We start from the raw sequence: 14506 nt of genomic DNA, 5'->3' as shown, positions 1-14506 counted from the left end.
TAAGAAAAAAAAAATGGCTGGGCACTGTGACTCGCACCTGTAATCCCAACATTTTAGGAGTCTGAGGTGGGAAGATCACTTTAGCCCAAGGGTTTGAGGCCAGCCTGGGCAACAGTGAGACCCTGACCCTACAAAAAATTAAATTGAGTTTTAATTAACCAGGTGTGGTGGCATGTGCCTGTAAGCCCAGCTACTTGGGGGGCTGAGTCTGGAGGATCACTTGAGGTCAGGAGGTCGAGGTTGCAGTAAGCTGTGATTGCACTACTGCACTCAGGTCTAGGTGACACAGCCAGACCTTGTCTTAAATAAAAAGGAAAAAAAATATATCTCTAACTTTTTGAAGCCACTGTTATTTTGTTGCTGTATTTTTATTATCTGTAGCTGAATCTACCCTTAATTAGCATAATGGTAACAGCCAAACTTCTTCCCTTCGCATTAACCATGGACTATTTCTCAGTTTCTAAAAACAAGTATATCCCCAAGATCTGCCTAACTGCTCAAACACAGTAGAGCACACTACTAAAAACACTGGCCTGGGTTTAAAGTTAAAGACATTAAAAGGATTTCACTGAGGCCAATTCAGTGTACACAGTAGTCAAGTTTGTAAGCCAAACAAATAACTTTGACTTACTCATATTGCTTTCAAAATCAAATGAAGGCACCAATTTTAGGTTGAGTGAAAGACAGGACCTCAGCCTTAGCTGATGAAACCATTAGGACTAAAGTTATTGATTCAAATGGCTGAGTTTTTTTCTAAACTGGCCCTCTGCTGTTCGCAGTGTGACCGCACCATAACTGAAAACACATCCAGTGGTGTAATCTGCTTTGCAGCATTTTATTCCAGAGCCCATAGATCAGAGGGTTAAAACACTGGGCAAATGCAAAAACGCCAAAAACCACCAGATTCAAAGCAAAGAAAAATACCCCACACACCTTCCCCAAACCTATGAATATCAGGGGTGGTATGATATGTAAGCTTATCTGCACTAAATGAATAAGGACTGTTTTCCTTGCTTTGATATTTGACCTATTAAAATGGCCAGCCCGTTTCCCTTTGTGGTATATCAGAGAGTAGCTTATAAGAATGACAGACAAAAGAAGGAAAATAAAAACCATGCCAGTGGCCCTGGCAGGAGTGCCGTTGAAGATCACAGGGCAAAGGGGTTCCGATTTTAAAACTGCAACCACAGTGGGTTTAGTGCCCTCTATGACGAACAAGCAAACATTCTTGAGTATAATGGTCATCCAAGTCCCAGCCAGAATCCTGTACTTAACTGAATCTACAAAGGACAGATATCTCAGTGGCCAGCAAATCGCCACGTAAGTGTTGAGAGCCATCAAGGCCAGCGTGAAGAGAATCCCATCTCCAACGCTCAGCTTGACTCCAAACACCACTCAGCATATCAGCAGGGGGCTGTTGGCCAGGAGTGCCCGCATTCCTTGGAAAATGATCCCCAGGCCACAGTAGGAAGAGATGCACAGCAGATGCTGGCAAAGAAGGATGTATCAGGCCTCTCCCCACAGCTTTGAATTCTGTGACACTATTGCCATAATGATGACAGTGATGACTGTGGCAAAGGAGAAGGTGACCACATAGACAGAGGCCTTCACTGTTGCTTCTAGCCTCAGCCAATCTGATATGTTGCAGTGCTCAGAAGACAGGTTCATGATCTTTGGGAACAGCTTGGCTCCTGGAGGAGAAAAGAACAAGAAAGAGTGAATCTGTGTTAAAGCTTCTTGTGGGGTTTTCCAGCTCTCTGGTCTTGTGTTCAGTCTCAAGGAACAGATTGAACATTCTTCAGTATAGAAGATGACAATTTTTGATAGTATTGATAGGGATCAAAGAAAGAGGAGAAACATCCTGGGTGTTCTTTATATTAATATTTCAGGAGAGGGACATATACACATATAAAGTTGCTTCCACATTTTCCAGTATCTTTATAGCAATGCCCTACTTTCTTGGCACCAATTTTCTGTATTAGTCCATTCTCACACTGCTGTAAAGAACTGCCTGAGACTGGGCAATTTGTAAAGGAAAGGCATGGAACCAACCGAAATGCCCATCAGTGATAGACTGGATAAAGAAAATGTGGTACAGGCCGGGCGTGGTGGCTCAAGCCTGTAATCCCAGCACTTTGGGAGGCCGAGGCGGGCGGATCACAAGGTCAGGAGATCGAGACCACGGTGAAACCCCGTCTCTACTAAAAATACAAAAAATTAGCCAGGCGCGGTTGTGGGCGCCTGTAGTCCCAGCTACTCGGGAGGCTGAGGCAGGAGAATGGCGTGAACCCGGGAGGCGGAGCTTGCAGTGAGCTGAGATCCGGCCACTGCACTCCAGCCTGGGCGACAGAGCGAGACTCCGTCTCAAAAAAAAAAAAAAAAAAAAAAAAGAAATCCCTCACTGAAAGCATAATTTCCCCCCGTGGGTATTGTGTTATCCCCTTTTTGAGGAGAACTTTCTTTTTTTGATGGATTTTTGGTGCCATTGTCTTGTTTTTGAACTCCAGGCATTTATTTTCTCTTCTCTCCAGCTCTTCAGAGAGGAACTGAAATCGTAATAGTCATTGTCATTATCAAAGTCATCATCTTTGAACTGCAGACGTCTTTCAAGGTCAGACTTTTTGATCAAGATCTAACACAAAAGCCTCTCAATATTAAGCAGGAAAATGCATATCTGCTCTCATTAAATCCTTTTTCCTTAATCGCTCACTCTCAGAGCACACCCTGAAACTGTCTTGGCACCACCATAGAAATAGCGCCCTAATGAAGACTGTATGAAAACCCTGGTAAGCTACAACAAATGCTCTGCCCCCGGACTAGAAGGATCACATGACTGCAGCTCGAAGCCTAGATCTGCTGCTAACAAGGACTGTGACTTTGGATATTGAAGTTGCTTTGCTTCTGTTGTCCCTGGAGCTGTGCAGCATCACCGGGCTCCACATCCTTTCTATTTCTACAGTCATCCTCACTCACATCCTCAAAGCCAACTCTGAACTTGGGCCCAGAGCATCTGCGCTTTTACTTTATCCCTGAGAACAAGATCACCCCTGCCCCAACCTCAAAACACCCGCATGATATTTCTCCACACCTGAGCCTTTTCTTGCTGACCTGGCTTTCTAGGACAGAGCCTGCCTTGTCGTGCAATGTCCCGTCCCCAGACCTGAAACCCAGCCTCCAACCCCCAGACACAGGGAGGTGGCTGCCGGCAGAGTCCACAATAATGCCAGTCTCCCTGTCTGCTTGCGCCTCTTAACAACACACAATCCTGGGCTCACTGTTGCCAGTGTTGGCCCAGCTGATGGGTGACAGTCGCCATTATTTGGTCTTGCTCCTCACCCCCATTCTGCCCAGAATCCTAGTCATCTTCTGACGCATCCCTGCTGGATTTTTCATTTCTGCTCAAAAAGACTCCCTGCACCTGCATGGGGGCTCGCCACCCACTCCCCACACCTGCTCCATTCCATTTGTCAGAACCCTCTGAGGGCCATGGGTTGGGCTTTGCCTAGCTGTGTTCCAAGACCTGAAACCCTCCATAGGGCATGCAGTGGCTACAATGTGTTTGTTACGATAAAATTTTTAAAGTTTTTCTTTTTTCCCCTTGAATTACTGCAGATGCAACTATAATAAAAGCTAAGCCCCCAAACCCCCTCCCTCTGGATCTAAAATGGTTTCAGGGAACTATTCATTGTTGGGACCAGCAGGGACTAGTTCCTGTAGTTTTCTAATATGCTTAACACATTAATCAACATGACACATTGTTTCATCACTGTACTCCACCAACCTTTATTGAGCACTGAAACATACAATGCATAATCCTAAGCAGTGAGGTTATAAGGCAGTAAAACAGTCACTGAGCCCGGGTGCAGAGGCTTACACCTGTAATCCCAGCACTTTGGGAGGCCAAAACAGGCAGATCCTTTGAGCCCAGGAGTTTGAGACCAGCCTGAGAAACGTTGCAAAACACTGTCTCTACAAAAAATAGAAAAATTCGCCAGCTATAGTGGTGCACACCTGTAGTCCCAGTTACTGAGAAGGCGGAGGCAGGAGGATCACCTGAGCCTAGGGAAGTTGAGGCTGCAGTGAGCCATGATTGTGCCACTGCACCCCAGCCTGGGCAACAGAGTGAGACCCTGTCTGAAAAAAAAAAAAAAGTTGCTGACATACAGAAGCTTATTGTCCAGTGGAAGATGCAGAATATGATATAGTTAGATAACCAAAACATCATGTATAGTTTTACCCACTTACCAAAAGAATAAGAAAGCCAGGTGTGCTATGGGAGAGTAGTTCAGAAATAAAAGGAATCAGATCACCGTGGTCTGATACAGTCAGAGAAGACATCCTGGAGGAGGTGAGGCTTGAATCAGGCCTTTTGTGGATAAAACCCAGAGCAAAGCAGGGTCAGTGGTGAGTTGGGGAGAGGAAAGGAGCCGTGCAGATTCCAGGCAAAGGTAAACCGTGAGAGCCAAAGTGAAACCATACTTGGTATGTTCAGGGGACAATGAGTACATATCTGGGTTTTGTGACAGTAAGGACTTGTTTAGAGCGCTAGGGACAGTCTAAGGCCAGGACCAGATCTGGAGGACCTTGACACTATTCCAAGGGTTACAATCCATGTTGTAGGCAGTAAAGAGACTTGAACAATTAAAATTAGGAGCAGCACATGCCACGGATTAAGAGCCAGCATGAGATGCCCACCTGTGCATAGTGGCATTTGATATGAGCTCTGGCTGCAGAGAAGGCAGCCCAGCAAAGGAGAAATTTGCACAGTGCAGACCATACTACCATAGAAAGTGGCTCAGAATACTTTTTGTACACGTGGTATCTCCAGGAGGGTTGGTTATCTGCAAAATCATTGAGGTCAGGTTTTATTGCCTTTAATTTATGTATACGACCTCAGGAAGATTAGTAATTTATTCAGTATCATACATGCAGAAAGACTCTCCCAGTCTCCAAATTAGCATTTCTTCTCAGAAGCATATTTGCATAGATTAAGCGCTTGTGGCAACCAAACTTATATAATTAGCTCCCATCTATCCATGTTTACTCCACTTAGCCACATTCTTGGAGCCTTCTTCTTCTGAAATTCTAAAATGGGAAACACCTGCTTCCTTCTGGCCCAAAATGTTACTTTGGTTTCAGCTTTGAAATAAGACCCTGGAGCCAAGAGACTTCAGCAAAAACTTACGTGATATCCACAAGTGCCCTGACAAAATAAGAGGCAGCCACTGCCGTTCTCTGCAAAAGTCCTGTTGGAAGCAGATGTGTGTTAAGGACTGGCCCAGATTTACACAAGAACAATGAGGCCTGCGAGGTCTCCTTGTAAGAACCCTGTGGGCAACATGCCACCCTCTGAGAGAGTCTGAATATACAAACACATATGACCAGACCACATATGAAAATAGAACTTTGACTCACAACCTGCAGCACCCAGCCCAGGAAACCAACCCTTATCTCCAGTAACCACCTAGGAAGCCAGCCTGATGTAAGTCAGACTTGTAGGAGTCAGACTACTATCTCCAGTGACAATCCAGGAAGCAAGTAATAGCCCCTGTAGTAATCCACCCCCAAGGGCCAGGACTTGATTAATAACTGACAGCTTTCCTAAATCCAAACTTCCAACTTAGGGCCCTCCAGAGAAAGCTAATTATGCTCCCCTAGCCAATCATATAGGATGTCCTGTTTCTACTTAACTGCCCACAGCTTCCCCACATTAACAGCTTCCAATCAAGGCACACCTGAAGCCTTCCCTTTTTTCCACTATGAAGCTTCTTTATTCTGCCTGCCTTTAAGTCTCTGCCAAAACGCAAGCTCTGAATACATAGCCTTTGCTTGTTCTCATCTGGTTGGTCTTTATTTCTGCATCAGTATGAAAAGATGGCTCTGGTGGCTCTGCAACAGGACGTGCACCTTGAGTCATTTTTCCAGGAGGCTGATGAATTTGTGTGCGGAGCCCTTCATAGCCACTGGATGTTGACCATCACTTATGTGGGGACTCCTGGCCCGGTGCCTTAGAGAGTGGGCTCTGGAGCTGAACTGTCTAGTCCAAATTCTAGAGCCACTGTCATGACGTCTCTGAAATCAGAGACTTCCTCTCTGTCCTATGCCCCTCCAGGTCAGCAGCAGAGACATGTCAGGGAGTTTGGGCAGAGTGAGACAGCTTCCTTCCATGGAGGGCAATTGCTACCTTAGTGTCATGGAGAACCTCTGCTAGGGCAGTGCAAAAGGGAAATATGGGTGGGGGAGCCCTGCTGGGGCACTGCCTAATGGAGCTGTGAGAAGAGGGCCACCGTCCTCCAGATCACAGATTGGTAGATCCACCAATAGCTTGCATCGTGTGCCTGGAAAAGCGGCAGATAACACTAGCCTGTGAAAGCATCCAGGAGAGAGGATGTACCCTGCAGAGCCACAGGGGCGGAGCTGCCCAAGACCATGGAAACCCACCTCTTGCATCAGTGTGACCCAGATGTGAGACGTGGAGTCAAAGGAGATCATTTTGGAGCTTTAATTGTCTTGCTGGATTTTGGACTTGAATAGGGATTGTAGTCCCTTTGTTTTGGCCAATTTCTTCCATTTGAAACAGCTGTATTTACCCAATGCTGTACCTCCATTGTATCTAGGAAGTAAGTAACTTCCTTTTGATTTTACAGGCTCATAAGCAGAAGAGACTTGCCTTGTCTCAGATAAGATGTTGGACTGTGGACTTTTGAGTTAATGCTGAAATGAGTTAGGAATTTGGGGACTGTTGGAAAAGCATAATTGGTTTTGAAATGTGAGGACGTGAGATTTAGCAGGGGTCAGGGGGCAGAATGATATAGTTTGACTGTGTCCCCACACAAATCTCATCTTGAATTGTAACTACCACAACTCCCACATGTCATGGGAGGAACCCGGTGGGAGGTGACTGAATTATGGGAGGTGGGTTTTTCCTGCACTATTCTCGTGGTAGTGAATGAGCCTCATGAGATCTGATGGCTTTAAAAATGGGAGTTTCTCTGCACAAGCTGTCTGCCTGCTGCCATCCATGCAAGACGTGACTTGCTCCTTTTTGCCTTCTGCCATGATCGTGAGGCCTCTCCAGCCATGTTGAACCTCTTTTTCTTCCCAGTCTCAGGTATGTCTTGATCAGCAGTATGAAAATGGACTAATACACTTGGCCTCATCACAGGCCCTGGGGCACCAGGCTGGGGAAATTTCCCACTTCTCTCATCTCTGAGGGATCATAAGGCCACCACCATTGCTAAAGACACCCCCCTTCAGAAGAAAACCAAGGGGGCCCTGGATGTGAGAGATGGAGCTAGACTGGAAGGGAGCACAAGAGGCTGATGACCCATACAAAACATCATCATAGAAAATACGTGCTGGGTCGTTTCCTGTGACACAGCTTTAGTGAGTGCTGACTTCTTGAATCTGCACAACAAGCCTATAAAGTCAGCGCTACTGTATTAGTCAGTTCTCACATTGCTAATAAAGGTATATGCAAGACTGGGTAATGTATAAAGAAAAAGAGATTTAACAGACTCACAGTTCAACATGGCTGGGGAGGCCTCACAATCATGGCAGAAGGCAAAGGAGGAGAAAGGCAGGTCTTACATAGTGGCAGGCAAGATAGCTTGTGCCAGGGAAATCCCAATTATAAAACCATCAGATCTCATGAGACTTATTCACTACCATGAGAACAGTATGGGGGAACCACCCCCATGGTTCAATTATCTACACTTGGCCACCCTTGACAGATGGAGATGATTACAATTCAAGGTGAGATTTGGGTGGGGACACAGCCAAACCATATGAGCTATCATTCCCATTTTTCACAAAAGAAAACTGAGGGACCGAGGAAGGAAATCACCTAGCCAAGGTTAACCAGCTCATGACAGTGACTCTGGAATTTGGATCAGGCAGTTCAACTCCAGAGCCCATCTCTAAGCCACTGGACCAGGAGCCCCCACATAAGTAATGGTCAACATTGAACAGCCGTGAAGGGTTCCCCACATATCTTCTCACTCGGTTCTCCCAACAGGCTGCAGAGGCTGGCAAAATGAGTGGTGGTCTCATCCCTGCTTCATGAGAGGAGGTGACCAGGAACACGGAGGTGAAGGGAGATATTGGTTAATGGCGAAGCCTGACCTCAAACCCAGTTTTTCTGATTTCTAAGACCATTGCTTTTCCTATTGTTGTTTGTTTAGCTTTTTTCCAAGTGTCATATTGGTGTATGTGAATTGCAGCCTTTAAACACAGAAAAAAGACTGAGCAACTAAGTGGTTGTTATAGACTAAATTATGTCTCCCAAAATTCACATGTGGAAGTCCTAACCTCTAGTACCTCAGAACGTGACTCTATTTAGAGATAGGGCCTTTAAGATGAAATGAGGCTATTAGGGTGGCCCTAATCCAATGTGACTGGTGTCCTTGTGTCTGTACAAGAAGAACAAGAGGATATTAGGACAGAGAAATACACCAGGAATGCACACACTGAGAGAGAGCACCATGCAGAGAGGGAGCAAGAGAACAGCCGTCTGCAAGCCAAGAAGAGGAGCCTCAGGGGAAACTAACCCTGCCAGAGCCTTGATCTTGGACTTCTGGCCTCTAGAACTGTAAGAAAATAAACTTCTGTTGTTTAGCCCATCCAATCTGTTGTATTTTGTTATGGTAGCCTGAGCACACTAATATAGGGAAAAGCATCTACCAGTTACTATCATCTTGCCAGGAGGTTGAGAATGGCTTCCCATGGGTCCAGCTAGACTCCCCCAGCCCTACCTATGGAATTTCTGAAGGAGGAAAGAGCTCTGATCTCTGAGAGGGAGGAGGGCCTTTGGGGCAGGGGCGGTGCTTACGGTCAGTCGGCCAGTGTCTGCCACTAAGGTCGGGGCCAGAATCTGACTCACCACTGATGGGAAGAACACATCAGCTGAGAAAGAACTGCAGAAATGAGTTCAAATGCTCAGCAGCTGCTGGCCAAAGGCCATTCCAAAATGGCTGTTACAATCTACCCTAATGATCAGACCTCCTCCTCGCCCACAGTAAACATGCTCCCTTCTCTTCAAACTCGTCTTTTCCTCTGATCTAATTGTAGACTTACTTATTTGGTATTTTAAACATCACTTCAGTCCATGAGGCTCTGGGGTTCTCCTCCTCAAAGCAGGCAGGAAGGAAGGGAGGGAACCAGTGTTTACTGAGCACCAGGAACTCAACATCAAGATCAAGCATTTACTAAATATTCACTGTGATTGTTAATCCTCTGGAGACACTTCAGAGGTGTGACACGGAGAACTGGGTGAAATCACAAAGCCTCTTTCGGCATATCCTGTGACTTCTGAAGACAGAGAATGGCATGTTTTTCTAATGAGTCTTTTCCCAGGCAGTTGGCTTTTATAGTCTTAACCTGCCTCTTTTCATATAAAGCAAATTCTCCAGCTTTGTTTCCCATTTTTTTTCTGACCAAAAGTTTGGTCTACAGATATTCTTTAAGTGCTCATAAGATTCGTTAATCTAGAGACTCACTACCTTGCTTTAATAGAACATCGTCCTTTTCTAAAGTACTTCATGTTTAAAAACATATTTTCAAAAACAATATGCACATGCATCTTTACTGAACACCACTCGTGGACAGGGCAGGGTGAAACAAATTCCCAAACCTTGAATATAAATAAATATTCAAGAGAGGAGTATTGGAAAGAAGTAGCTTCTAATAATGGCGGAGAAGCTCTTCTCATTTTACAATTTTGATAATGATGAGTATGTGTGATTCCAACTTATTACAGTAATAATGACACCCATATGAACAAAGAGGATACAATTTAATGACATATTTTACTATCCTTTATATATACCTATAATATATGTGATCAAGCATTTACTATATGTAGTATACATATGCTATTATATATAATATATATGCTCAAACATTTACTACATATAAACTGTATATATATAGATATATTCTCTCTATATATAGACTAAATTGTCTCCCAAAATATATATAAAGTATATATATAGTGTGTATATATATATAAAGTACATATATATAAAGTGTGTGTGTGTATATATACATATATATATATAGAGAGAGAGAGAGGCAGACATAAGAGAAATAAGGCAGAGGGGTCATTCCAAGATTTCAGAAAAAGATTGTTCAATATGAACTATAATGGTGTCATATGTAACAACATATTTCATGAATTCTAATAGAAATTTAAACAATGAACTTATAAGAAATCATAATATACTGGCTAAAGTACAAGTCAGTCAGTTCTACTTGGATGGAGTTCTCTGCAGGCACAGAACTAACCAAGAAACAAAAGTAGCAAGCTCAACAGATGAACATTTATTCAATCAAGTGGTGAATTCCAACTACCTATGTGTCCCCAGCGTGAATTTAAGTGCTGGGGTTGACCAACGCACACCAAGTCTCTGATGTCATGGAGTTTATACAATCCAAAACCTATGACAGTTTCCTGGCAGACAGTAAACATATGGTCTTCCTCCTTTTCTCCTTGTCTCTCCAGATGTCAAAGGTCAATTGATGTCAATAAACTACAAAGAGCAAAGAGCAAGCCTTATGTGGCTGAGCATATGATTCATTGCCAGTAATATTTCCCAACATCTGAAAGGATTTTGTCTTTGGTCAATTGGTTTGTCTCTATTGAGTTCATCTTGTAACATTTACTTCTAAAATATGCTGAAGCTATTTTAATGTTGCCTTACTGCAATTATTAAGCCAGTTACAAGTTAATTTGCCTATGTAGGACCTTTAGATTATTAGAGCTTGTAACACAACACAGAGCAGCCAAGATGGTGAGTTTTGTGTTGTGCTGGTAGGCTCTCCTCCATAGTCAAATGGCTTTCCCTCATAGCATAGTTGAGATAGCAGCCTCATCCTAATGCAACAAGACACACCCTTTCTGTCTCATCAGGCCACGCCTCTCCTTAGCCATAAAAAACAATCTTGGCAAAGTTGAAATCCGCAAAGAGTCTTGGCAGATTCCACAAAGCTCTTTCATTTTCTCTCTTTGACTTAGCATTGGAAACTAGTGTGAACTTTCTTCTAGGTTTAATTCTATTTCTCTAAATCAAAGCACAATTTAAATATAGCTATTCTTACTAACCTTTTATACATGCTGTGATTTGTTTCACTGATGAAAAAGAAATCCCTCAATTTTGATATCTGCTTGTAATATGTATTGCTTCATTAAATACTTCTATCTTTATTAGATGTCTTTGCATAATGCATATTGTGTTTGTTCACACCATGCCAAGTTGCCTCCCCAAATCTGAAAGCTATATGATTTTAAATATCTGAAACTGAAAATCCATGGAATAACTTAACCTTTTGCCTGCTCTGAGAACTTTTACTTAGCATACAATTGATTATTAACTTGAACTTTTACTTAATTGCCGTTTAATTGATTTACCTCACTTATTGGAAGCTGATATATTTACAAAGTTTTTTTTGGCAGAGTTATAAGCCGACCTATCACAGGGAATTCTATTACTATTTGAATGGACTTGCATTTTTCCATAGCAAAGTCCACTTAAGCCAAGTTATTAATGTTCTTGGTTACTCTCATTAGCATTTATATTTGCATTTTAGAATCAGCATACAAATTTGAATCATATATAGAGGGAAAATAGCTAATTCAGAACTTGTCCTTGTGATTTTTTAAAAATGATCATTATATTTCTCTTTTTATTTAATAAACTTATTCTCGAGTAGAAATTATATTACTGTTATTAGGGCTATTTTTGAAAATATTATTTGTAACTATATTTTGTATTTTTCAAAAGAACTTAAATTCTAAGTATTAGTAACAAAGAAAATTACTAACTTTGAAAACCCCAGCTATATTATCATTAAACCACTTTTGAATGAGCAAATAACTTATAATCAATTACAATTTTTCAAAATATGGCCCCATCTCAATTTCTCCATTTATACATTCACTCACTCATTCATCCATTCACCCACTCAATAAACACGTATTTTGCAACTGCCACGTGTCAGGCACTACACTAAGCGCTGGACCTGCTGAGATGAATGGGATAGGGCCTCTGTCCTCAAAAAATTTATGACATTGATTTGGGGATGGATCAGGAGTGAACACTGGTATGGCTTATGAGAGAGGTGGCAAAAACATATCAATTTCCTATTTTTTTTGAATTGGAGGAAATGTATGAAAACTACAAAAGCAAGTTCCTTTCTCCTTTTACCAAGAAGATTTGGGGAAAGTAGTCTTCCTTCTCTTGCATGAAAAGCCAGAGCAGGAATATTGGGATGAATCCTAGTCAGTACAGACACAGGCTAGCAAGAAAAGCCTCCTGGAAAAAGCAAGGGCACCACAAGGTTAATAAGGCTGTTTGAGGAAGACAGAAGCACGTAAAGAGGCTCTCCAGAAACCCACAACCGTGCAAAGAGGCTGGCACTGGGGATAGGAAATGACAGCAAATCTGACAAAAGCAAACTTATAAATGATGCCTGCAGAAGGGAATCAGCCAACAAAGAACCTAATTAAGGAAACATAAGTGTTTGAAGGGTACAGTTAACTAAATTTAGATTCTAGCCAACTTTGGGGTTTGGCTCAGTGACTTGTCATTTGGGGTTTTAAAGCCATCAGGATGCAGGTTAAGAAGGACCCGATCACAGCACGATTAACCAGTCATTACAGGGATTCTCAGTGAACAACACAGCTGGACAGATCCAAGTGACAACATGGGTATAAGATGCACCTTCCCCGCCCTGAGATAGGAGGGTGGCCTTTAGATAAGGGAACAATGACTGCGATGCCTAGAGCTCATAATATGCACTCAATAAATCCAACACTGTGTCACTCTGGTCTGGTGAGAGTTGCTTTAGTACTCAAAGACTTTTCCGATAGACCTATGAAGTTCCTATTTTCTTTTTCGCCACTTCCTTGGCCACTTAAGTCATCCACATCCATGGGCTCAGGCCCACATAAATTAATAGAGAATATTAAATCCTTGGCTGTGGCAAACTCTGCCAAAGAATCAGGCCCACATGAACATTCTCTGGTTATTGCCAATTTTATGTAACAGGAGTATCTAGCTTGTTTTCAGACTTTAGGCTGCCCTCATCTTAAATCTGTTTGCCACTTGGTCAATGTCTTGATCTTTGGATCACTGGTCTTAAAGCACTGAATATTATTTCTGGATGATCCAAGCCTGTGGGTCACGTGAAGCTATTTGCTCTTTCAGGGTGTTCAGAGTGGTGCCGTGCAAATCCCCGCCTGGACCCCAAGGAAGTGTGGTCTGGTCAGGCACGCACACTTGTCACAGGCGGTGTGTTCTGTGGACAGAGGACCATAGACAATAGAAGAGAGGGGCCAAAACTGAGTGGGGACCAGATTGGGTGCTTCCGTTTGTGTGATCCAAGCTGTAAGAAGCCACATAACCCCAGAGGAATGTGCTGTTTCAAGAAGGTCCCTCTGGAAATAAGATGCTCTACCCTAAGACTTGCAGACGGTTTGCTGACGAGATGAAAGTGCCTCTTTATGTAACAACAGGAGACGACCAATTTGATCCCAGAAACGTCATTCGCTAAAATCATTCAGCACATGTTGTGGGTTCAACAAATATAGATGGTATTGTAATAACAGCTGGAAATAGAAGGGTGGTTTTTCCCTTAAAAGCGGTGAAAATCAAGGAGCAAGAACTTGCTCATGCCTCATCAACATTGAAGAAGCAAAGGAGCTCTGGTTAATGTAAGATCCTGATCTACTTTAAAGTATTTTCACACGCTGAGAGACATTTATGAGGCTTCCACAGTATTATTATTTTCTTTAACACGCATCTACTATGGACCAGGCTCTGTGCAAAATGCCAAAATGCCTATAATTAAATGAAAAAAATGCTGCAGAATCCCAGCACTTGTAGACACTCAAAGAAGGGCATCTGATTTCCGTAAAAAAGGTTAGAGAAGACTTCCCAGAGGACACTGACTCTTGAAAAATAAGGATTCATCCATCCAGCTAGGCAGCCTGGATTCATTCATTCATTACGTACGCACTGAGTATCTCTGCCTGTTCTAGATCCTGTGGATACAACACTGAATGAGAGAGTCAAGGTCCTTACTCTTGTGAAATTTACATTCTGGTAGGGTGGAGACATAACTAGGAGAAACAAAATGCTTCCTTAAGAGCATCCAATGTCCGTCTTCTGGCCTCATTTCCTCCCCCACACTGTGTTTTCCTCCTGAGAAGAGAAAAAGAGCATGATGGCTCAACCTAGAGCATTTCCATCCTTTCGGTAAGTATAGCTCTCATCATGACACTAAAATGCCAGTTTATTGCTTACCATCACAATATAATAACTCCAGAAGGGCATAGGCCAGATAAAATCAAATTTCTGAAAGTGCAGTGCTGAGAATCAGCTTCAAGCAGAAATCAAAGTGAGAATGCAGATGCCTACCCTGACATGAGATATCCTTACCTCACTTTAACAGTGGAGATCTTTTCTGCCACTGAAATAGGTTGTGTTTTCCAGGAAAAAGTAAGTGG

At 42.9% G+C, this 14506-nt stretch overlaps 1 protein-coding gene across 1 annotated transcript in view; it reads right to left on the bottom strand.

Annotated features, from left to right (window-relative positions):
- Positions 1-753: 753 nt before the first annotated feature.
- Positions 754-14506, bottom strand: part of LOC139357294 (odorant receptor 131-2-like) — a 90552-nt gene continuing 76799 nt past the window's right edge. The window contains 1 exon segment of the mRNA XM_071073802.1: positions 754-1691. Coding sequence (XP_070929903.1) covers positions 754-1668 — 915 coding nt within the window. The 5' untranslated portion in view covers positions 1669-1691.

This window comes from Macaca nemestrina, chromosome 11, assembly GCF_043159975.1.
Source record: "Macaca nemestrina isolate mMacNem1 chromosome 11, mMacNem.hap1, whole genome shotgun sequence".
In the NCBI taxonomy this organism is placed as follows: domain Eukaryota; kingdom Metazoa; phylum Chordata; class Mammalia; order Primates; family Cercopithecidae; genus Macaca; species Macaca nemestrina.
This window is presented reverse-complemented; position numbering and strand designations above follow the sequence as displayed.